The 23744-nt window shown below is 47.8% G+C and overlaps 1 protein-coding gene across 2 annotated transcripts; it reads right to left on the bottom strand.

The window, feature by feature from the left end:
* On the bottom strand, positions 1-23744 carry CSNK1E (casein kinase 1 epsilon). 2 transcript variants are annotated; one of them, XM_051785027.1, is made up of 11 exons: positions 23414-23744; positions 19284-19371; positions 12858-12968; positions 12547-12695; positions 11630-11858; positions 5095-5265; positions 3456-3604; positions 2784-2976; positions 2540-2679; positions 2101-2166; positions 1-1569 (listed from the first exon to the last, which is right to left on the bottom strand). In XM_051785027.1, the coding sequence occupies exons 2-10, from the start codon at positions 19357-19359 to the stop codon at positions 2134-2136; spliced, it is 1251 nt and encodes a 416-aa protein (XP_051640987.1). In that variant the 5' UTR covers positions 19360-19371; positions 23414-23744; the 3' UTR covers positions 1-1569; positions 2101-2133. The 2 variants fall into 2 exon arrangements, with proteins under 2 accessions (XP_051640987.1, XP_051640988.1); XM_051785028.1 differs by having other exon boundaries at positions 23636-23738.

Raw genomic sequence — 23744 nt, 5'->3', positions numbered from 1 at the left:
TCACTTTATCATTTTCTACTTTATTACTTCAAATTAACAACCACGATAAAGCTCAAAAAAGTCCAATATTTACACAGGAAAAAAGTACAAAATCCCCCCCAAAGTTCTTCAGGTTTTTTTTTTTTTTTAAATTACAAAGTAATAAAAAGTTTTGCTCTTTAATTAAAAAAAAGAGAGAGACAGTAAGAGGGGTAAATAAATTAGGAAAAAAACAGGGAGGAAAAATGAAGTGTTAAATAGAAAGGGTAAAAACAAACAAAACAAAGACTAACCCCACCCTCCCCGCCCTGCCAACAACCCATCGGCTCCACACTACAGTGACAGTGTGTCTGCTACAGGCCATAGGTCGCAGTGGTGATCATTGTGTTTCAAAGCCCCAAGTGCCACAAAGCAGCTTGAGTATTCCTAAATTATATTTAAAAACAACTAAAGTGGGGGGGAAAGGGGGGGAGACGGATGGGAGAGGGCAGGAAGGGATTGTGCATGTATTGGTGGATCTTACTTGGGGTTGCATGAGGGAAGGAGAGAGCAAGAGCCATCGCTCTGATAGAACTCCAAACTCCCGTTTCTGTGCGCCCCTCTCTTCTCCTCAAGTCCCACACTCTCTCCGCAGGAATTAAAACAAGTTTTAATTAAAAAATAAAAATAGAAAAACACGCACAGCCAGACGAAAAAAAGACCCCGCTGCAGGGATGAGAAGTATATTTCTCCCTGTATTCCAGCTCCAACGATCCCATCCTCCATGGCACCAGGTGCCTCTCCATAGAGATCCCTCCGTGTGTGAGGACTGCTCGGTTCAGGGAAGGCTGGCACTTCTCCCAACATCCAAGAAAGAAACCGCAGAGAAGCCACCCAAGGAAAGGAAGCCCGAGTCAATGATTAGGCTGTTGCCACAATTCCCCTCACAGCTTAAAATTCGTTTAATGCTCAAGAAAATAAATTCTGTTATAATAATAAAAATCAGACTTCTACCATCAAGTGTGGCTGGAATCTGATTCGCTCCTGGCCCACAAGGCTCCTGAAAAGAACAAAACCAAAAAAAAAAAAACAAAACAAACCCAAACAAAAAACTCACCCCCCACCCTGCACCATCCCTTGCCCTCAGATAAAAAGGAGAGCAAAGTTAAAATTTATATGGCTAGAAACCATATGATTTCAAAATAATATTTAACAAGAAAAAAAAAAAAAAAAGCAGGGGAAGATACCCAAGGAAAAAAAAAAAAATAGAGAAATCAAAAAATCAAAACCAGGAGCAGAGAGTCAGGAGAAGGAACTGGGGGTAGCCCGTGGGGGCGGCGGTCAGGGCTGGGGGGGCAGCGGAGGTGTTCCCGCACGGCTCCCGCGTTGTCAGCTCCTCGGAGGCGTCGCGCCGGGGGACGCAGGTGGCCCTCTCGGAAACGGCTCACACCAGCGCGGGGGCACAGCTCGACTCCTCATCGTTGGCAAAAAGAAATTCTGTTGGGTTTTTTTGTTTGGTGTTTTCTTTTTTTTTGTCTTTTTTTTTTTTTTTTTAGTTTTTATTTGTTTTTTGGGTTTTTTGTTTTTTAAAAGAAAAATACAGTGAAGACACTAGAAAGAGAATTCAAAAGAGAGAAGAGACATTAGGTGAAAAGATTCTTCCCAGCACTTCCAATGCCAGCTGGAGCATAACAAATCGTATCAGCCCTTTCTTCTACACTCCTGCCTCCCCTTGGAGTTACCTTGCCCAGCTACTGTCATTTCCTCTACAAGAGGCACTCACTGGCTGTGCAAAGTCTCACACACTTGATTACATGCTCAGCACCCTCCTCCCCAACACTGTCACACTGCCAGAAAAGCATTCATGAGGAACTAACAAAATGGCTCCCCAGCCCAGCACCTTATCCACCCTCCCTACCCTCCTGGAGAAATGGAAGCTACCTTCACACTTAAAGACAATCCATCCCCTCAAGGTTTTGGCAGCCAACCTTACTCTTCCCTCTGAAGCCAAAAACATCTCAAAGTAAGATGAAAGGAAAGGAAATGTACCAATCCCCCACAACATCAGCAAAGTCTTAACCTAAGGCTTTTTTTTCCCAGCAATTTCACCCTTGGGGGTTCCCAGGCATAGGACAGGCTCACCTAAGCAAACACTGGTCCAGTGGCAATTGCTCCTCACTTCCCAAGGTGATCAAATGGCACACTTGTCTACAAAAGAAAAAGAGTTGCTAAGGGTTGGAGAGGAAAAAGAAGACACCAAAACAGAGAGGCTGCACGTTTCTTTCAGGACATCCTTCCTCCCAAGAGTTTACTATTCCATTCCTCCAAACCACTGTGGTCTGGAAGAGAACCAGACAAAGTCTTACTCCAAGCAAAGCAGAGCTAAGATGACAGTACTGAGCATGGCCTCCAGAAAATATGTAACTGAAGAGTGAAGGTGTAACTTGGTACCACTCCCCTCACCACACTAGAAGCTTCAGGCTCATGTCAGCTCCAACAGATCAGCCAAAAACTACTCTGGGGCCCATAGTACTTCTGGAATATCCAGTCCAAGGCCATGAACATGGCAGCAGGGACTCACCTGTGATGCTGAAATCCGTGACACTTCTTGCCGCCCTGTGAGGTCAGATGAGGAGACGTTGGCAGGAGCTCCTCGGTGTAACCTCATGCTGACCTTCCGCTCCCTGTCCACTCTTGAGATTGCTCTGGGGGACGTGTTGCCTGTCAGGGCAGAGAACCATCGAGGCAAGAATATCAGTCAATGATTTTGGTTTCTAGCTGACAGCAGGGGTGGAACCCTCCCCAAGCTCTCCCATCCCACTCACCGGACTGCTGGATTCGGGAGGTGGGGGTGGAGGCCATGGGCTCAGTGACATTGCGAAGACGGTTGGCAGTGGCTCCAGCAGGCGGGCCAGGGGGCAGTGCTCGTGTGGCTGACCCTCGGAGTTGCCCCATCCTCTCCTCTCGTTCATGCTCTCGCCGCTCCCGATCCATATCCTCAGGGTTCCGGGCTGCTCCCTGAGGAGAGAAACCCCCACACCACACATGGCTGTCAGGCAGGAAAGATAGCAGCAGCCCCGGACAGAAAACACATGGTACTCCATCGTGCCAAGGAAGTGGAGCTCCATCCCCAAAACATGGTCTCCCCCCACTATCTTCCACTGCACCAAGAGAGGACCTCATTCTGTTCCATGAAGAAACAGGGAAGAAAGCATATGGTACTACAGCTGTTACTGGAATCCACTGTCCCACCTCCAATTATAGTCCTCTCCTGAAAAATTATCTCTACCTACCTATAGCTACAGATCAGACATACTCACTAATACAACAGTAGCTATACCCCCAGTTTGCACCAAGTAACTCTGCCTCTCTTCACTCTACCCTTTGTCAAGTTGTTCACCAGGGCTAAGTACAAACAGCAGGCAGTTTCCAACTTTCCTTCCCCTCCCCATGATAAAAAACAACTCCTCTCCAGCCCTTTTGCCACACACACTCACAAATTTAAGCATGTTCCAGTCAAAGACGTAGTCGTAGGAGAAGCCTTGGCGGTGGAAGAGGTTGCGGAAGAGTTGCCGCAGGTACGAGTAGTCAGGTTTGTCATCAAACCTCAGCGAACGGCAGAAGTTGAGGTATGTTGAGAACTCAGCTGGAGAGAGCAGAGAACAGCTGGCTGTTGAACACCATCCAACCTCCCATGCCCTGCCATGGAGCCACTGCAGCATTTCAGCAGTGGCTTGCTGGACCAGGACAGCACACACACAGAGCTGTGTAACAAAAACTGAGCCTGCTGGTTTGGTTGCAGCGCTTCGGCCACTAAGAAAACCCCATCCCTATTTTTACCACAGAAAATGCTCACGCATCTTTGTCGGTTTCTCCAAGCAAGACTTAGCAAGTCCTGCAGAGCCTGCTGAAGGACAGTAAGAATGCAGGCCTAAAGAAGAGGTGGAGGTGAGCTTTGGGAAATTCAGCTCAAATCAGAAGTCCTCCTAGTTCAGTAGTCTATCTTAAGCAGTAGCCAGAAGTAGACAGCTACAGAGGAGAAAGCGTGAAGCAAGCATGTCTGACACTTCTATTAACATTAGCCCAGCTCCCACCTACTTTCAGCTCCAGGAACTGATCTGGATGTGGTTTCTGACTAATTAGTAACTCTCCACGAGTCTCTCTTCCATGTACTTGTCCCATCTCTCCTTGAACTCCAGTAAGCTTTAAGTACCCACATCAACTTCTGGGAATGAGTTCCAATACTACTATTACGGTCTACTACCAGCTGTGTGAAGAACTGCATCATTTTGTTTTGAAGCTAGCAGAAACCAGCTTTGTTTCTCTTCCAATACAAAAACTGGGGCCACCAAATAATTGTCTCCCACTCAGACTTCTGCAGGCATAGCGAGTGCATAGATTTCTATCATCTCTCTAATCACCTCTTTTCCAGGTTCCAGCAAACTTGTTACTTGTGTAGAAATCACCTCACCTCGGTTACCCTTTTGGCCCTTTCCTGGACCGGTTTCCAGTTCTACCACATCCGGGATGGACCAGAGCTACACAGTGCATGCAGAGTGCAAACAGGCCATGGGCTTATGCACACTGTTTGCACAAAATTGCTGTGCACAAAATTTCTGTTTTCACAGAATCACCTATTGTAATTGCAACAGCTCATTGATGAGCGGCACTGGTCAGTCGGAGTCTACTATTGTGCAAATGACGTGAGGACCAAGACTTCTCTCTGTTCTCACACATATTACCCATGTTTACCTACAAAGAACTCCAATTGCCACTTCATTGCCTGGCTATTTCTGGGACTCTTCATTAACCAGTAAAAACTCAGGATCACCAGCGTACCTTCTCAGCTCATTGTCCATCCCGCTTCCAAACTGCTACTGAGGTCCTAAAGATCCCTCTATCCCTCTCAGGACTCTCACGCCCTTACTAACATAAGGTTTCACTCTCCACAAAAACACATTTCCCACTTCTGAACCAGAACTGTACCACCTGTTATCCTTCTCATCACTGGTGTCAGCAGCACATCCTGGTCTGGGGTACCGGGCACTGCTCTTTAGGATTCAAGATTCCATGGGGTTTCAGCAGGTGAACAAGCCAAGCAGCAGACAAGACAGCCATCAAGACGAGAGCACTTACAAGGGTACCCTTTGCAGAGCACCTCGATGGGCGTTGACATCTTTTTCTCGCTGATCCTCTCGTACTTTTGGCGCTTGGTGGCAGCCTTGAGGCCCTGCCAGGGCAGCGAGCCCAGGTTGAAATACATGAGCACATAACCCAGGCTCTCCAGGTCATCACGGCGACTTTGTTCTGTGAGAAGTTACAAAGGGGCAAGGAGTGAGCAGCAATCAAAAGTACTCTGGCAATCACATAGCTTTGGTGCTAAACACAGAACAGAACAATCACTCCTCTCTCTTCTTTGGTACATTTCTATGGATAGACAAACTTGTAGAAGACATTCCAGTGCAAATTCCTGTGAGGACGGTCATATTACAAGAGTTAAAGTGCTCCTCTCCCCATATGGCCCCACCCACTTCATAACTAATGACTCTGACTACCTCCTCACTTGGACAAGCCTTAATTCACACAAGAATTTAACAGCTCAATAAGTGCTGCAGCAACACTGCCTACTTTGCTCTTCCCAGTCCCAGAGGAAGGGCACCTACACTTCTCCACCCAGAATGATTCTTCAACCCAGGGATTAGTCATGACAGAGGTAGTCACAGAAAGACAAGTCTAACAGAGGTAAGCCCAACACAACCCTTTCAAACACATCTTCTAATTAAACTGCTGATACTCTTTAGGCAGGGCAGAAACAAGGAACTAGGGACCCCTTCTAGTAGTAAACAACTTGGTTAATTGTTTAGAGGAGTCTAACATGTAATACTGTGCAAAGATGTCTTTCCAGCTTGGTGGCATTTTTCAAGCTGTGGAGGAAAGGGGCATACTTTGAACAAAAGGTTCCCCTCCAAATAGGAAATGACTGTAAATGGCAGCACTACCAACTCTACTAAGAGCAAGGGTTGCCCTTAATATGCTATTGCAAGGGCTTGCTTTTAGATGCTTACTTATGGAACAAAAAAAATTGCCTCACAAAAAAAACCCCCTTTCACATTGAACTTGTTCTCTGGAATGGCCAAGCCATTTTAAGTTTCAAGCTAGCTCAAGATGGATTTGATGCAGAATCTCAACAACTGCAAATGTTGACTGGTTAACTTGTGAAACTCCTCCCAGCTCCTCCAACATGCTTGCAAATTCATCTATAAATCTTGCCAAGAAGCCCTTGCCCTTGTTTTCCTCCCAAATAAAATAAGCATTTTGGAAAAAGTACTTTACATCTCGAGTAGAACAACCACTGACACAGATAACAGGCAGGCAAAATATGGCTTGAGGGAGAGCACAGGGATAGAGGAAAGACTAAAGAGAATCACCTATTAGATTAATTCACTACTACAGCACATTTTGCTGGATTCAGCGCTACATCCTGGAAAATGCTGCAGATTATGTGTTGGTCTGTGGGTTAACTGTCAGTATCAGTTACATGCTACCACCTGCCCCATTCAAAGGCCAGTAGATCATTACAGCTACCCCTTATTCTGTTAGCTGAGCTAAACCCTGACAAAAGAGTAGCTTGTAGCAGGTCACAGATACAGATGTCCAGCTCCTGAGGGTCAACACGGCTCTTTCTTCTTCCTGCATCTCTCTCATAATCTCCTAGTGGTTTTGAGAACTGGAGGCTTGCTTGGCAAGTTAAAACTACTGAGAGGGGAAAAAAAAAATGGAAGCAAAGGGGTTGCAGAAGAAAAGGGTCTTATTCCTTCATAACTGAGAGGAGAGAGCCTTTGGGTCAAAGCACATGAAACACCATAAAAACCCCCAAATTCCAAGACAGGAGTAGAGGAGAAAGCAGCCCTGCAGATCCCCAAAGTGTTTTACTTTGAGCATGCAGAAATAACAGCATTTTTTGACCTCACTAATGTACTGCCTCAAGTTGCCCACTTTAAAGGGGCTAATACCTCCTTATCTTATCAGGCTACTGCCAAGGATAATTACATGATTGTCTGGGAGATGCTTAGATGCTATGGAGGGAGCAGAGAAAAGAAACTGAGTTTGCATTTGGCCTCAGGTTGGGATATGTGTACTCTCAGAGGGCTGCAATTACTCATCATGTATATCAAATAAACAAAACCGAACAATATTTGGTAATGACCTACATCCTTAGACAGGAGGCATGTGGAGTCAGAAGGCACACCCAGGGCCTGAAAGTACAGGAGACAAGGGTAATCTCAGTCCTGCAATCTGGCAGCCCTTGATTTATCCATGCTGTAGCTTTAAAGTGTCTAACTGCGGGTTCTTGTCTAGAGCATGGTAGTGCTCTAGACAAGAGAAGTAAGGAAAGGCAGGGCAGGAACCAGAGAAACCTACTGAACAAGCAAATCAGCCTTTCAGGAATAAATCAGGATCTTGCCTCCAAAATCTTGCTTGAACTCCAAACTGCTTAGGGTAGGCTGAATAACACACCTCTACTTGTGTGAAGCACAGCAGTTTTGAGCACAGTCACCAACCCTATCCAGAACAGGATATGTTCTGTGAACATATGCCCGGGCACAGTCCTAGCGATTTGGGGAAGGCCTGAATTAAAGACTTGAGATTAGGGAGCCTAAAGTCATTGGGAGATGCTACAAGGCCTTAGTGAAGGTGATGAGAGGGGTTACAAAACCAAACTGGGAAGCTAACTAGTATCCATTACATGCATGCAAACACACCTTAACTATGCCTTAACACAGCAACGTGATCAAGGAAAAACAACTGCAAGCAAAACACCTAATTATTAAAATTCCGAATGAATAAGTGTTTGACTGCGTTGCAGCCCCAATGTTTAGTACCTCACGTACTGTGGCAATTGTAGCCCACTTAAACAATTTCACTGAGATTCAAATCTATGATAGGCCTGAAGTATCAACACGATGGGTCACAGATGTGCAGCTACCTCAAAACATTGTAGCAGTCTTTCATCTGTAACCCTAACTACAAGATCCTGATTTAAATCTTGGATGATTGTGAAGGACAATAGTTCCTACATCCCGTTTCTTTGTTTCATCTTCAGTTACTATTACACAGCTCCCAAGTTTAATTATTCTTTTCCCTGGCCTCATATACCAACATTCCCAGGATACTAGATAATATTAGATAGTAAAGAGTTAGAAATAAAACTTTACCTCAACACACCAAAGAAATACTATTTAGCATCACTACTTTCCACCTTTAGAAGTCTGACAATCAGTGACTAACACTCACACCATCCCTGGGATGCAGGAAGAAAAAAATCTCACTTGGCAGTTTGAAAAGAGAAAGAGAAATACAAGTAACGTGAATGCATGCTCAGAGTAAGTTAGTCCAGAAGCTGGATTACAGTCATGACCTGTGATACTTCCTCTCTCCATTTTATTTCAGCTTCTCAGTTTTCCTACAACGAGGTGGGGGGGGAAGGTTTGAAAGACAATTTTATGAAAATATATTTTTCATAAGACACTCATCCTTTCCTCCCTCCCTCCCAAAACCTCTTCCAATGGAAACACAAGGTCATCTTCCCACACAAGCCAGTACAACCCCTCAAACCCAACCTCTCACTCTGCAAGCAATCTCCTGCCAGTTCCCTCCTCCCACTCCCAGTGAGGATCCGAGCCAGCCCACACCCTCACTCCCTTCACAAAGCAGGGTCCTCAAAAGCCAAGTCAGGGGTGAGTAGCAGGACAGGAAAAGACATGCTTGGGCAAAGACAGAAGACTGAGGACTGGTTGTCTTGGACACAAAGTTCCTGACAAAGCATGTTTCTTCGCAACCTAAACTGCCTTCTGGTCCCTCTGTCCAGAGAGTGTTTCCCTCCACTCTGATTCTGTTCAAAGTGATGCTGCTCCCATGCAGGACTCCCTAGAAATTAGCTGTCTTCCCTGGAGCCAGCCCAGCTCTGCAAGCAGGCTTAATCAAGCAATGTTTTTCTCACTACATACTCAGATCTGATCTTGCATAAGTTGCACTACAGTTCCCCTTTCTCTCCCCACTGCATGGCAACAGCCTTTAAAAACATACACAGAGATCTGGAATGGGTGACAGAGGGCAGGATGAGCAGGAGGACTTTATGATCTGCACAGCCTACACTGATGCCATCTAGGACACGCACTTGGGAAGGCACTGTCCCCCACCTCCCACCTCCTGTTACCCAGACAGAGTCCACCAGGCTTCTTCCAAGACTGTCTCCTGGGCACCCTGGGCATCTATTTCAGACTTTACAAGCTACAGTGGGTGCAGGGGACTCTCATCCCTAGAGCATGTGAAAATTGACTGGAATGTGTGAAGCAAAGCCTGCACAGACCAGTGACTCCCCCATCGGCAAGTCTCCAGCTGTGGAAACCCTCCCCAATCTCGCCTCCTACTTTTTTCCCCAGTCACTGGGAAAAGAATGTGTTTCCTCCAGACATTGGAATGTCCAACCCTTAGCTTGCACATTCAAATAAAGGCATTTATTCATTTGCTATTCCTGTCACACGAATACCCCAGCACCTGGTTCCTTCCCTCTCCGTAGAGCGCATTAATGTAACATTAAGACAGAGAGTTTAGTCTCTGAAAAGTCAAAAACTTCAGAGTCATGGTTCCCATGGCAATGCTGCTAACTCACAAATGTGCCTGTCATATACCCTGTGGCGAGGTCTTGAGAAACAGGAACTCCAGCTGAAACCTCAGCACCTTCATCCCCTTTCCTCCAGGCAAGTCATGTAACCTTTATGCTGTTCAGGGGAACTATCTGCAACGTGGAGATAATACATCTGAGACCTGTTGTGCCAAGTAACTCACACCCAGACTTTCCCGAAGCAAAGGGCATGAAGAGAGCGGTGGCTGTGCTCAGACTCATGGCATATGCAATTTGCCCTAGGATTACTGTTTAGACATTGTTTGTTCGTCCTGATACACAAGCCAAGCACCAGCAGTAAAGGGCTAAGTTGGGGTGGGATGAATAATGAAGTCATTTGAAAACCACAGCCAGACATTTAGCCTCTCGTGATCAGTTCAGGCAGAGCAGGCACACACATAAGAATCGACAGACAGAGTAGTGATAATTATTTTGTGCATGTCTCCTTGTGGCAGTTTCCATGGCTGTGGAAATCTTGACTGAGAATTCAACGGAGAGTCAGTTATATATATGCAGGTCAAGCCAAAATACAGAAGGCCAACTTGGAAAGCTCTACAAGAAGTATTTTTACAGCATGGAGGAGGTCAGGAGATCACAGCCCACTCTCAACACACAACACTCCCCATTTTTATATAAATAAAGCATTTTCCATCTACAGCTATATAGTATTAAACAAAGAAGACAGTGGGAAACCACTTTATTTTCTGCAGGTCAAATATTGACTCCAGATATCTGAGAAATATCTGCAAGAGGGGAGAGTGCAGGAAAAATGAGGTCATGGAATCCTGTGGAAGCTGCTAGTTTAAAAGGTTTGAGTTCCTTACTCTGACTTTCAAATTCTCAGGTTATACATTTCAGAAGAAGGTCTCCCAGAGACACAAACTGAGCTGCAAACACAGTAGCTATTTTCCTGGGTTCACAGGCAAGACAGCTTTAGTGTTTCTGCTCCTCAGATTTGCCAGTTAATAGCAGGACCAAGTCAGCCCGCTCAGAACAGACTGTATGGTAACTAAGGAAGCCTCATACTGAGAACAAAGTTTAGCAAAAATTTAGCAGAGGAAGGAGGTCAAACACTGGAAAGAAGCTTTTGGTCAGAGAACAGAAGAGAAAACTGCAAGAGGTTCTCAACTGTGTTCCTCACACCCACCAGGGGCTGATTCCCAGGACAAGAATCTGGGTGACTTCAGGAGGTTTGAGCACGGTGGGCACTAACCTGGTCAAGGTTTTTACAAAAGCTGGGATGATGGTCAGCACCAGTGTAAGACCTGGCTGAGCTCTCAGCATGCTTTCCCAGCCTAGTTTCATTACCACGGTACTAACCATAGACACTGAGGGCAGAGCCCTACCTCCCTAAAGCTGCCTCAGTGGTGAACAGGGTAGTGTGGTTCACAGACACACAGGTATTTTGAAGAACCATGATAGTCAGTTCCCAATCACAAAACCTGGATGTCCAGCCAGCTGGAAGCCTTCCCTCATTCCAGCTTCCTGCACACTTTCAGCAAATGGCTGGCCCCACCTTCAGCGGTGGACCATATTGCAGCAGGCCTGTATCCTCCAGCTCTGACAGCTACAGAATAATCACTGATGAAGGTGCTTGGGAGTCAACAAGAAAGGTTTCAATTGCACACATTCCTAAAGGCGCAGTGCCTGTGAATGTCTCCTTTACACATCTAATCAGCCTGCAAAAATTGTGCAAGGCAGATTCAGTAGCCGCAGAGTCACAGAGGTCACAGTCTTGATGCTCAACAGGGCCCCACTGCACTAAGTGATGAGTGCACAAACACATACTGATAAGACAATTTCTGTCTTCAGAAGCTCGAAGTGCCACCAAAGGCAGGAGAGGTAACACAGGTGTAGCATTTAAGTTACTTGCCCACCATCTCAAGGCAGGTCAGTAATGGAATCAGGCACAGAACCCAACTCCCTCCTTCTGGGGACACACTACCTCCCTTAGAAAGCCCCACCAAGGGGAAACAGCAGGCTCACCAATTCCCAAGTGAGTGTTGATAGAGGCATAACGGGCTGTGCCAGTCAGATTCTTGTTTTCCCGGTAAGGGATGTGCTGGTGGGTCCGGGCATCTCGGTACTTCTTGGCCAAACCAAAATCAATGATGTATACTAGGTTGCCTTTTTTGCCGAGGCCCATAAGGAAGTTGTCTGGCTTTACATCCCGATGGATGAAGTTCTTGGAATGAATGTACTCAATACGGCTGATCTGGAGTGGGGGATAAATAAATAAATAGTGAGACAAGAAAGAAAAAACCTACCTTAACTGCATCTGCTAAAAATAGTACCCTGTCCAGGACACTGACCTGTCAGAGTAGGGAAAAGGACATTTCACAGAGAATATCAGAGATGACAACCAAGGAAAAGACACCCTTTGGAGGTTGCAGGATCTGTAGATGGAATTCAACCCTGCACACCAGCCCAGTCCTCACTCTGGGGAGGTCATCATTAACGCCACAAGGAAGGGTGGGAAGCAAATCTGCATGGACTAAAACTTTGAGCTTCAGCATTGACAGCTGTCAGCTTTCAAACTTAGACAGGCTGGGAAGGTAGGGGGTCCATCCACAAGAGCTAAGGGTCTTAAACACAGGGCCTGGGCAGTTGAATTGAGATAGGTAGTGATGCCAATCATTCATCATGCAGGTAAAAGTATCTATGTGTGCAACACTAACACAGAGTGAGCAGCAGGGGAAGGAAAGAGAGATGGAGATCGGGAAAAGTCATCAGTGTCTAGGTTCCAGGCCCCCAACTTCCTCAAGAAATAGAAAGCTGGCAGCCACTTGTCACTAAATGAAGAAAGCTTGGGATATAGCAGTTCTTAAGCAGAGGAGATGGGAGGGAAAAAAAAAAAGGCATGGAAAAGGAGAGTAGGCACAAATGCTTCAGAGGAAACTCACCATCTGGTCTGCCAGGAGCAGAACTGTCTTGAGACTAAATTTGCGGGAACAGAAGTTGAAGAGATCTTCCAGGCTGGGCCCCAAGAGCTCCATCACCATCACGTTATAGTCCCCCTCTGCTCCACACCACTTAATGGAGGGGATACCCACTGGGGAAAGAGAAAGATTAAGCCCTTGGAACAGAGACTAGATGCTGCATCCCCTGCTGAGAAGATCATATGTAACACCAAATCATTTCTTTCCTAAGGCCCTCCAGAATAATTTCCTTCTTCAACCACTCCCCCGGCCCCATCTTCTCCTCCCCATCTCACCTCCTCCCTGCATCATCTTGTAGAACTTGCTTTCAATGTGGAGCTGGGGATGCTTGGTTTTGACACATTCCAGTTTGATGGCCACCTCTTCACCAGTTGCAATATTGGCTCCTGCATAGAAATGAGAAGTGAAATGAAGATTGCGCAAGCTTCCACTGAAGTTAAACACTTTTAACAAGGCCTGTAAAAATGCCAAAACCTTATGATTTGCCCTGAAATTTGTTCTCTGTGAGAGAAACGAGATTCAGCCACTTCATAGAGAGTTTCCAGCGCTGCCATTTGCAAACACAAGGCCAGAGAAAGGCACGTGAATAGGAAACCAAGTCTGACCCTACAACCCAGGCTAGAACAACAATCTTGCAACATGTTAACTGCTTTGTTATCTCAAAAAGTACCAGACTTTGGGAGGTCAATCTGTACGTATCAACAGTGCCTAAGCTAAGGGGAAGTTGTAGCTGCCTCTGATCATATACCCAGACCCTGAATGCAAGTCACCCCCAGGCAGTGATACAGAGTATCTCTTCCCTAGCAAAATTACTAGTTACCTCAGTTACATCATTTCAACAGAGCCAATTAGTTCAGGAGGAGACATTACTTACATTCCCAGCTATCTGTTTTCTCCACAGCCCTGACCTGCTCGATACAGACAATTTCTAAGTCCCCAGCTTCTCCCTCTCCTGAGGGCTTCAATAATACCTTTATCTTTTGCCAACACAGAAACATTTGCTATATCCTAAATTAGAAGCGTGAAGAAATAAACTGAATCCAGTCCTGAATTAAGCTGCCCAGACACCTCTGCTGAAGGGATTGCTAGATACTTTGTGACGACACTAAACCACCACCCCACACACTTCTCTCTAAAAACAACCGAGCTGCCAGCTGTGAAAGCCAGCACTCTGGTCCCAAAGTGCACTGTCAAAGAAGGAACAGGCTGCTCTCTCCCTCATAATAGCTGAAAGGATTCCAGATGTTTCACATCATCCTAAAATGGAAAGAATGAATATCTGTACACAGGTCACGGGAATGACACTCAAGTTTTGCTTCTCTCCCCCTCCCGCCATGCCGGCCTCACACACACACGCAGACAAGCCCTTCCTCGTATCTGGAACTATTAGAAGTTGCACTCAAACACAAATCAGAGAGCTGCTCTGATCATGAGCGGCTTGTGAACACTGTCATAAAATAAACTACTCCAGAACACGCATGACAAACATGAGCTGGAGTCAAAGGTGACGTTTTGTAGATATCCCATAGCTAGTTTTAGTAGGTCTGGCTAATTTGTGCCTCCTGAACCCTGTGATAAGACTTTAAGAGTCCACAAGGACAGCTGCAGATAAATCTCTCCATTTATCCTCTTTCCCACACCTCCTCCAGAGCCAGGGACCAAAAGAAAAAAAAGGAATTGTTCACACAACTGGATCCCTTCTCCCCCTGGATCCTAAGGATCTCCTGTTGAAGAGTTCTGGCTTGTACACAAATTTAGCCAAGAGCTGCCTGCTAGCAAAAAGACATAATCTAGATGCTACAGCGCCGGGTCGAGACAGACAAGCTGCTAGGAATTTGTAAGAGAGCAACAAAACTGTTTGGGGCCTAGAGGGATTGATTTACTAAGAAAGATTAAAAGAGCTAAATATGTAACATAGACAAGAGATACAACCAAGAAGGGTGGGGAGGAAGAATGGGACATGACAACAGTCTGCAAATATTTGAAGGCTGTAAACACTAAGGAGGGAGAGGAATTATTTAGGGTGCTATAAGGGAGGGAAGGAGGAGCAATGGGATTAATTTAATAAGGATTTTAACATAGGATTCAGCAGAAGGGAAAGCCAAAAAGCCATCCTCAGAGGTAGAGCCAATGGTTACTTTTGAAAAGATGCTGCCATTTTCCACTTAAAAACTCCTGGCCAGAAAAACAAGTCTGTACATTTCCTTCACTGCACCACAAGACCCTTCTTATAAGCATCAGGAGTACAAGGAGGAAAAAAGCAGGAAAAGGGACTAGTATCTGTCTTTTAAATTAGTGTTCAATCACTGGCCCTCAGTCAGCATGGAAACACTCAGGACACCCAAAAAAGGTAAGAGTGCTTCCTTCCCTCATTCCTTTCTCTTTCCCCTGCTTTTGTGAAGACTTTCCTCCAAATCCTCTGAAGCAGCTCACTTGTCCATTTCCCAGGGGAAATTTTTCCCTCTCCTAATCCATTTGCTGACACACAAATTTGGTGAGTCTTTCTGACTTTTGGTAGCGTTACCATTTTGAATAAATGCTACCCCAGAAGTTGAACAGTGGAAACACGAATGAGTTCTCATCTCTACATTACCATGGGTGTTTAGGAAGATGATGATGATGCATCCATCTACTAGGCTGTCTGCAGGTGGGGAGTGTTATCTGTGGGCACATAAAGCTCGAAAAGGGAAAGCAGGGGTAGGCATCAAGAAGACTTCGATTCTTCAAAATGTGAACGTGCCACTTATATGTGCTCAGATGGCTCTCGACCCCACACTCTCCATAGCCCAAACACAGGTGTTAGTCTCTTAAAAAAAACTTAAAAAAAAAAAAAGAGGAGACAACCCTGTGGCCTAGAAAAACAAAGGTGGAATCATAGCCTGGTTTGGAAGGGTCATTTAGTTCCAACCCCCCTGCCATAAGCAGGGACACTTTTCATTAAACCAGACTGCTCAGGGCCCCATCCAAACTGGCACTGAACACTTCCAGGAAAGGGGCATCTACAACTTCTCTGGGCAACCTGTTCCACTGCAACACCACCCTCACAGTAAAGAATTTCTTCCTGGTATCTAATGTAAACCTGCTTTCTTTCAGTTTAAACCCACTCCCTCTTGTCTTGTCACTAAATGGTCTTGCAAAAAGTCTCTCCTCATCCTTCTTGTAGGGTCCCTTCAGGTACTGGAAGGACAAAATTAGGTCACCTTTAAGCCTTCTCTTCTCAGGCTGAACAATCCAAATTCTCTCAGCCTTTCCTCATAGGAGACATGCTCCATCCTTCTAACCATTTTCACAGTTCTTCTCTGGACCAATCAGACCTACTGAGGAGCTATTCTCTGACTGAACACTTTAGGCTTGCTCCATCCCCAAACCCCACTGTGTCTACAGGTTGCTCCCTCTACCATTTCTTTGCTAGAGATCCACCCAGATCGAGACCACCACAAGTGAGGAGGGAATCCAAGGGCAGGAATCTCTCTGGTCCTTTGTTCCATGTTTTAACCACCATCTTTTCTTAAAGATACAAGTACAAAAGCAACAGTTCTCTGCTCTCTTTCTAGACTGGAAAACACCGTGTTTCAGACAAATGCAGCAGAGTCTGCAAGCTTCAGCCACTTGAGAGACGTATGTAGGATCGGGGATAATTCCTAACATCCACCCCCAGTCTCGCTCCGCTGTGGGGGCTGCACAAATTCAACTCATTCATCATGAGCTCTTTGAAACGGGGCCCCGGGGACAGAGGATGTCACCGGCTGAACAGGATCTTTTCAGAGTGGAAGCCTGACTGCATGCTTGACACAATAAACACCGCCCTCCCTGTGCACAGTGGCAACAGGCCGGGGCCCCCACTCTCCCCACCACCCGCTCCCCTCTTGACAGCCTGTCGAGGGAAGAATGGAGGGCTGGGAACAGATGGAAGAAGGCAGATAGGGCGAGAGAGAGTTAACAGGCCAGGAAACAAAGGGAAGGCACTCCCCTCCCAGCAAGGGAGGAGCCTGCCACCAGGAACTGTCCCCAGCCAGCGCAGGTCCCAGCATGCTTTGTCTGCCCAGCTCCTCTTCACCACCAGTGTGCATCCCGGCCAGACGATTCCTACCAGGTCCAGCTACCCTGCCCTGCCTCTTGGCCAACACCTCTGACAAAGCACCTCCCTCCGACAGCCTAAAAGTATTGGCAATTCCTCCGCAAACTGATTTTGCTCTTCTGAATGAGCAATTTTAGAGGTAAATGGGTTAGCCAAGACCCCTCGGTAGCATGATCTCATTTCCCACCCTCCCAAATCAATGTAGGGAGAATATCCCCGCAGCACATCTATCCCCCAAAGTACGCATGGAAGGAAGGCATTGTGCTTTAAGCCTCAGCTGAGCAGTAACACAGTCCATCCTTTGTGTCTACCCATGTAGAAATCCAAGTTTCCCTCTGATAGAAAAAAAACAAAAACAAATCCCGAAGAGCACAGCACGCAGCACCCACTGGTTACAGAGCAGGTGAAGGTAGTAACATCCTGAAAGAGAGAAGCTGAGGATAAACCATACAGCCCCTGCTCATCCCCAGAGATAAACAAGGCATGTCTGTCCTTGCTCTGTCTCCGCACCATTATCGAGAGAGAGAACTGTGAGGTGAATTTAGTGCAGGAGAGAAGTCCTCGTGAATGAGTCCTTCTGTCTGCAGAGCAGGCTGTGAGAGTACAGCATGAGCACAAGCGTCCTCCAGACGCACCATCAGAGAGTACATGCCCGATCCCTCCAGGCTGGGGAGTCACCCAGGCTCCAAGAAGTCTCGCTATCACTGCTTCAAAACATGCTGGCTTGCACCTCAATGAACATCATTGGCTTTGATACTGCATTCAAGTAACTTGGCTGAATCCCTCTGTGCTCACCACACTAGGGCACTGGGGCTTCCTTTGCCTCTCATGTTGTTTGGTTACAGGCAAGGCAGGCACAATCCCCTCACCAGAGCCTGTTTTCCACGCCTGCTCTGCACAGGTGGATGACCTGTTACGTGGTGCAGAGGAACACAGGATCAGGCCTTTCCATTCAGTACCTCTTTTCTTACCCCACGTGTACCCCCAGATGTTTTGCAAGATCCTGGCAATTTATGCTGCCCTACAGAGGGTCTGGAAGGCTTCAAGCACTACCATAGGTGGAAAATGCTGTGTCTGGGCTATCAGACACTAACTGGCTGGAGAGTCACAGAGGAGTGGCATACAGGAGTAGGCAGCAGGAAGGCAGCACACAGTGGAATTGGGATCCCAGATCCATTATTTATCATCTTTGTTCATGCTTTGGATAAAGGTGGCAACAAAGCCTGTTACTGATGATTCCCACAGGACACTTAATCAAGAGAGGCTGCCAACACCAATCAAGAGAGAATAATAAAGCAAGAGGGAACTGGAGGTAAAAGCCAGAGGTTGAAAACAGACGGTGATTTACAAGCACAGGAAAAAGTAATCTGAACCAGAGGTATTCAACAAAAGGGACTCAGGGAGGGATGGGAAGATGTTGGAGATCCTAGAAGACATCTTCTACAATATAGCTGACAGTCTGCTAAGGCCAATTCTGCAACCTGATAGTGTTGGTGATGGGGGAAGCCAAGGAGACCCAAAGAAGCCTATGCAGAGGCATCACATTACAGATCACTGGAGGGTAGTCCTTCATTGCCAGGCACTGGAAATGCCACACATCAAATGCAGTGTTGGCTCCAAGCTGCTCAGCAGATGGACAAACTAGGAAAAACTGAAGGAGCAGCAAAAGTGAGGAGTGGTGGATGTACTGGGAAGCAAAATACAATTCAACCAAGCAAACAGTCAAGGAGCACATGACACACCCGTAAGTCCCCAAAGTTTGCAGACACCAAGGGAGAGGGCAGTTGTTTTGCTGGCCTGCAGGACTACAACTAAAAAGGTAGTGGGGAGAACCAGATGACAGGTAAAGCCACATCAACTCTCATGGAGGGATCAGGCTACTGGGTAGTCTCGCCACTCTGGCCCCACATGGTTTGAGCCAATAAAAACATGAGCAGGCAAAGCATCAGGGAACATTAGCACACATCAGCACACTGGCTTGGAAGAACTTCTACCCAGGTAACCTGCTGCAGTAACAGGAAACCCAGTGCCTCATGGGCTCCGTCCACTGAGCTCCCAGCTCAGGTCATTCCAGACATTAACTCTAAATCCCATTACAGATCTAACAGATCTAAAGCCCAGGAGTTCAACCACACCAGGCTCTCCGACCTGTTTTACAGCTCCTGGTCTCTGACCTCTCTCTTAAAGGTCCAGATCACTTTTTCCACTACTAATCTTCCCAAAACTTTATTCCTTCTACCCCTGAAGGGACAGCTATGCCCTCCCTTTCCACCACCCACTCTTTACAGAGTTAATACCCACACACATCCAAGCTCAAGAAAAGGAAGTGAGAATGCTGGAGCAGCATATATGTCAAATATGTCCCAAACAGTCCAAATCTAAATCAGTCTAATCAACTACCACCATGTCTCCAGCATCTGCAAGGCAAAGCTGAGCTCATCCCACTTTCTTTGCCATCAGAAGACAGGCAGCAACTAGCAGTATTCCTTGAAGATCTTTTCTCCACCCCCTCCAACCTTACATGGTGCCCACAAATACCAACAGGCAAGAAAAACAACCCCGAAACAATGATGCAATTGAGAAAAACAACCTGGCAGGTAGAAGGACAGACTCTCACACTCACCTAGGTAAATGTCTCCAAATGAACCGCTGCCAATCTTTCTGCCCAGCCGGTATTTGTTCCCTACTCGAAGCTCCATGGTTCAGTCGTGCTGAGAAAAGAAGCACAGAAAGCACAGTGTCAGAGCAGAAACAGGAAGTGAATCATGTAACACTACAGAAGAGACCTCCCCACTTCACCCAGAGGCTGAGTACAGTTTCAAATCTTGAAATACATCACTTTCTACATGGCCTCCATCACCTCTCCTATCTCCTGAACATCCAGGGACAGCATGAGCTAGAAATGCTGCAGGAACACAACCCTCTCAAGCATGTTTTCCATGTTCCCATTATTAGAAAGAAGAATTCAATCTCTTCCCCATCATTTTGTTCAGAGACTGGGGAGGGGATCAGGAAATCTCCTCTAAGCTTTCAGTGGGTGATCATGCCACACCACTGTAAAGAGGTACTGCTCCTTGTACCCTACAGTACCTGGCACCAGGACAGAAGTAACCTCATGAGACACCAAAAAGGACAGGCATAATAAACCCTATGAGAAGAAGTTGCTCTCTGGCCCAGCCCTAGTCCAACCACCACTCAGTGGTGGTGAAGCATAGGACTCAAGAGCTGCAAGAGACAGACAGACTGTATCACTCGTAGGCAGAGGCTGGCACAAGGGACAGGGAGGAGACATCTTGCTGAACTGAACCCTTCGAGGCACTGACTAGGAACAGCACTTGCTTATCTGCACAGGCTTCTGCTGATGGGATCACAGCCTCCTTTGGTCTACGTGAGCCTTTCCATCTCTGCTGCCTACCTAGGTGTGCTGGCTGTTTGTTTTTAGCAGCTCGGGCCTTTCCTCATCCCTTTACCTGAGGTGATTAGCTAACCCTTTGACCTGATATACCCCATCAACATGCCCAGGCTTAGCCTCCTCACCTTCCACAGAAAACCAACTAGGTGGAAGGACCACAGCCAGAGATTGTTCTCCCTGCCAATCTCAACTTCTGCTGCTAAACACCTCTGCCAAACACAGTTCCAGCAGTTCACCCTTAGCAGACCACTTTCCCTCGCCCCTTCTTATGGCCACCAACTTATTCCAGGAACCACATCTCTTCCTAAGACAGCCAGTGCGTCTTCTTTTAGAGGGATTTGCCACAGTCCTAATTTATGCAATGCCACATTATTAGCATACAAAATGCAGACACAGAGCCTGTTGGGGACAGGAAAGGTGAGGAATGATTCATGTTTTCACAAGTGGGTGAGAGGAACTTTCCCTTGCTGGAGCTTGGTGGGAAGGAAGCATCACTGAAGGAAAGAAGGGAGGAACGGCCTTGTGAGACAGAAGTACAAAAAAAAATAATCCCAGCTACAGGATTCTGGGCATACTATAAACCCAGAGCTGCTTCTCCTGCCCCAGGAGATGGGATTACAGAAAGAAGAATGGATGGACTGTAGAGATGTACAGGGAAATAATCCTATCAAGGCATTCAGGGGACATTGTGAACCCTGAAAGCAGAGCTCCAGTCATCAGAAACCACACACAAAACACTTAGAGGTGGAGTCTCCTCACCTAGTATTTACTTATGCATGTGGGTTTCTGTGCATCTAAAGTCTACAAAACCCTGTGGCTATTTCTGACTTTCTTACTACAAGGAATGTAGGCAGAGCCTTGGGAACCAAACCAGGAGGCAGGCAGACCTGGGCGAGGGCACAGCAAACAGACATGATTTTTATCCGCTGCCTGCTGTTCTGTATAACCACATTAACATACATCTGACTTGCTTACACTCCTACTCCAATAAACGATCAAAGGTCTGTGTCCCCGGGAACCTGTCACACCACTGTCAAGAAGACAGCTCTCGAACCTCCTTCCTTCATGGTGTGTTTACCCAGGCCTGTGAACCCTGAACACTTCCACTTGAGTCCAACTCCCAGCTGGGGCGAGCACAACCGAGCACACGGCAGAGACTGGGCAATAGGTCTCTGCGGGGTCTCCTCTGCACCAGGGCACAGTGGATACTGCTCTGCAACACCACAGCCCCAAGCCTAAATTCAGTCCCACCCTTCTGGGACAGACAGGAGCCAGGTTAAGAAGAGTTTCTCACACATGGAGGCAGCAGCCCTTCTAGCTGATTAAGCAACAGGCTCCAAAGGGGAATCTAAAAAATGCTCTGGGGCGCGGGGGTGGAAGCGGGAAGCAGGATAATGGAGTAAAAAAATCATGGTCTCGCACAGCTGTCATTTTGCCTTATCTCCCCCCCCCAGCACACACACACAAGTGTGCGTAGAAAACCTGGGTGGAGGATAGCCAGGGAGCAACAGCCTGGATTCGTGGTCATGGGGCAGGACACACATCCCACCCCCTCAACAGCTGCTCCAGGAGTTCAAACACCTATCATATTTGCTTCTACTTCACACACGCACCCCCACCATCTACAGCTTCCACTCCTATAATCTGATCTTCAGGTCTACTGTCATAAAGAAAATTTTACATATAAAATATATATTCTTATATGTGACATTTATATTACTCCCTATATATTATTTATATGTGCAAAATCTAAGACATCCCCCCTACCCACCCCCCAGCAGGCTTAACCCCCCCAGCCCTGCCACCCTTCCTGCACTCTACAGCCAAGGCAGCATTCCCAGGGGCTGCAAGGCAATCATTTAGTTAAACCATTTAGTTTTCCATAAGGGATTAACACACATACAACCTCAAAGCGAGTGTGTGCTCTGCATGAGCGTTTGCATACGTGAATATCCAATACTACACAGCCTCAGAAAAATAATAATACTATCCAGCCGTCAGCGGTGCTTACACACACACACACCATTTTGCACCAGCCCCTTTTATATAATATAAAATACCCACGTACAGGCACAAAGGCCATTATATAAACACACGATAAGAGTTGATACCACACTGCTGTGCCAGATACGATGGCGACCAAAGATGCAGGGAACATCTTGGGCGGGGGGAGGGGGCTGGGGAACAGGAGGGCCACCTCTGTCCCACCCGAGGGGGTCAGGAATGAGAAGATGCCCTGTCTAGCAAAGGCCACGCAAAACCAAACCCACGGTTCCATAATGGAGGCTGCCGATCCCAGCACTGCTCTGGCTTTCAGTGGAAGTGTGGGGAGTGGGGGCTGCTTTGCTCATAGACCATGGAGGCTTTACACGGCCTTTTTTTTTTTCTTTTGGCGGGGGGGCTGGGTATATGAAGGAAATAAAGGAAGAGGCTGGTAAAACAGTAATTTGAACTGGCTTAAAAATGGCATGTAAAAAAGAAAAAAACACCGTTTTGATTGAAATGCAAAACATCAAACCCCTCCAGACCCTTTCACACTTACAATAAGGAGAGCAGCAAATAAGGTGGGGGGAGAAAAGAAACGCCATGCACAGAGCATTTGGACTACATCTGAGGAAGAAATAGCCGCAACAGGAAAACAGGGAGGGAGGGGGAAACAAAAAAAAAAATATGTCCCTTACACCCCCACCCCCTACAGGCAAAACACTACGCGAAGACAGTCGTACCCGGGCTGTTATTTTTCCGGGTAGGTAACAAAAAGCTGCCACCCCCGGGAACGGCGCTGAACTTCTCCCCATACCCCCCACCTCGGCCCCGGCCGCGGCCATCGACCCCCGCCCGTACCGAGCCCCCACAAGACGAAACGCCGACCCCTACAGCCTCCCCCCAAACGCAGACACCCCTTCTCCCCCGAAACAAGCAAAGACGGGGGTTGGGGAGGGAGACAAGGAGCATCAGTGAACGGAAGGGGTGGGGGGGGTTAAATCATCCGGGGGGAGGCCCCCTGCCGGGACCCCCGCAGTCCCCCGCCGAGAACACACGGCACCCCCCTCCCCGATCGGCCCCGCCGGCAGCCAGGCAGGGCCCCGGCAGGCGGAGAAAGGGAAGAAGGGGGAGCCTTCCCCCCCCCCCAATCTGCCAGTGGCGGAGGGGGCGACCCCCTCCCCGCGCCCCCACAAAGGGGCTTTTGTCCCCCGCCGCCCCCCCGGCCCGGCGCATCGCGCCCTGCCCTCCCCTCCCCCGCCCCCTCCCCCTCCCTCCGCGCACACAAAGAGCCGGAGGGGCCGCCTTTCCCCCGGGGTTTGCGCCCCAAGATGGGGGCGGGCGCCCCCCATACCCACCCTGACGGGAAGGGGGCCGTGTGGGGATGCTGCTCCGCCGGCTGTCAGGGGGCCAGGCGGCCGCGGCGGGGAGGATGACGGAGGATTGGGGAGGGCTGGTGGCGGCCGTGCCCGGCGCGTCCCTCCTTCGCTCGGCTCGGCGCGGCGCGGCGCTGCCTGCCGCCTCCCGCCCGCTCGCCGTCCCCTCCAGCCGGCGTGTGCTCGGCACAGCCCGGCGCTCACCCAGTTTCCATTGAGCCCCGGAGCCAAACCCACTGATGTCACCCAGCGCAGCCCCGGCCCTCCTCCTCCTCCGCCTCCTCCTCCGCCCGCCGTTAAAGGCGCAACCGCC

The sequence above is a fragment of the Manacus candei genome, unplaced genomic scaffold (assembly GCF_025592945.1).
Source record: "Manacus candei isolate 608988 ecotype Guabito, Panama unplaced genomic scaffold, ASM2559294v1 h1tg000018l, whole genome shotgun sequence".
Lineage (NCBI taxonomy): Eukaryota > Metazoa > Chordata > Aves > Passeriformes > Pipridae > Manacus > Manacus candei.
The sequence above is the reverse complement of the archived record's forward strand: the minus strand, read 5'-3'. Positions and strand labels throughout refer to the sequence as shown.

What these genes read in the sequence shown, in the direction of transcription:
- CSNK1E (XM_051785027.1), bottom strand. Translation starts at nt 19,359, where the DNA reads ATGGAGCTTCGAGTAGGGAACAAATACCGGCTGGGCAGAAAGATTGGC. An exon ending in TGCTCCTGGCAGACCAGATG is followed by an intron (nt 11,859 to 12,546) that starts GTGAGTTTCCTC and finishes CCCCCACTCCAG; the next exon opens with ATCAGCCGTATTGAGTACAT. An exon ending in GCTCTGCAAAGGGTACCCTT is followed by an intron (nt 3,605 to 5,094) that starts GTAAGTGCTCTC and finishes TGCTCTCTCCAG; the next exon opens with CTGAGTTCTCAACATACCTC.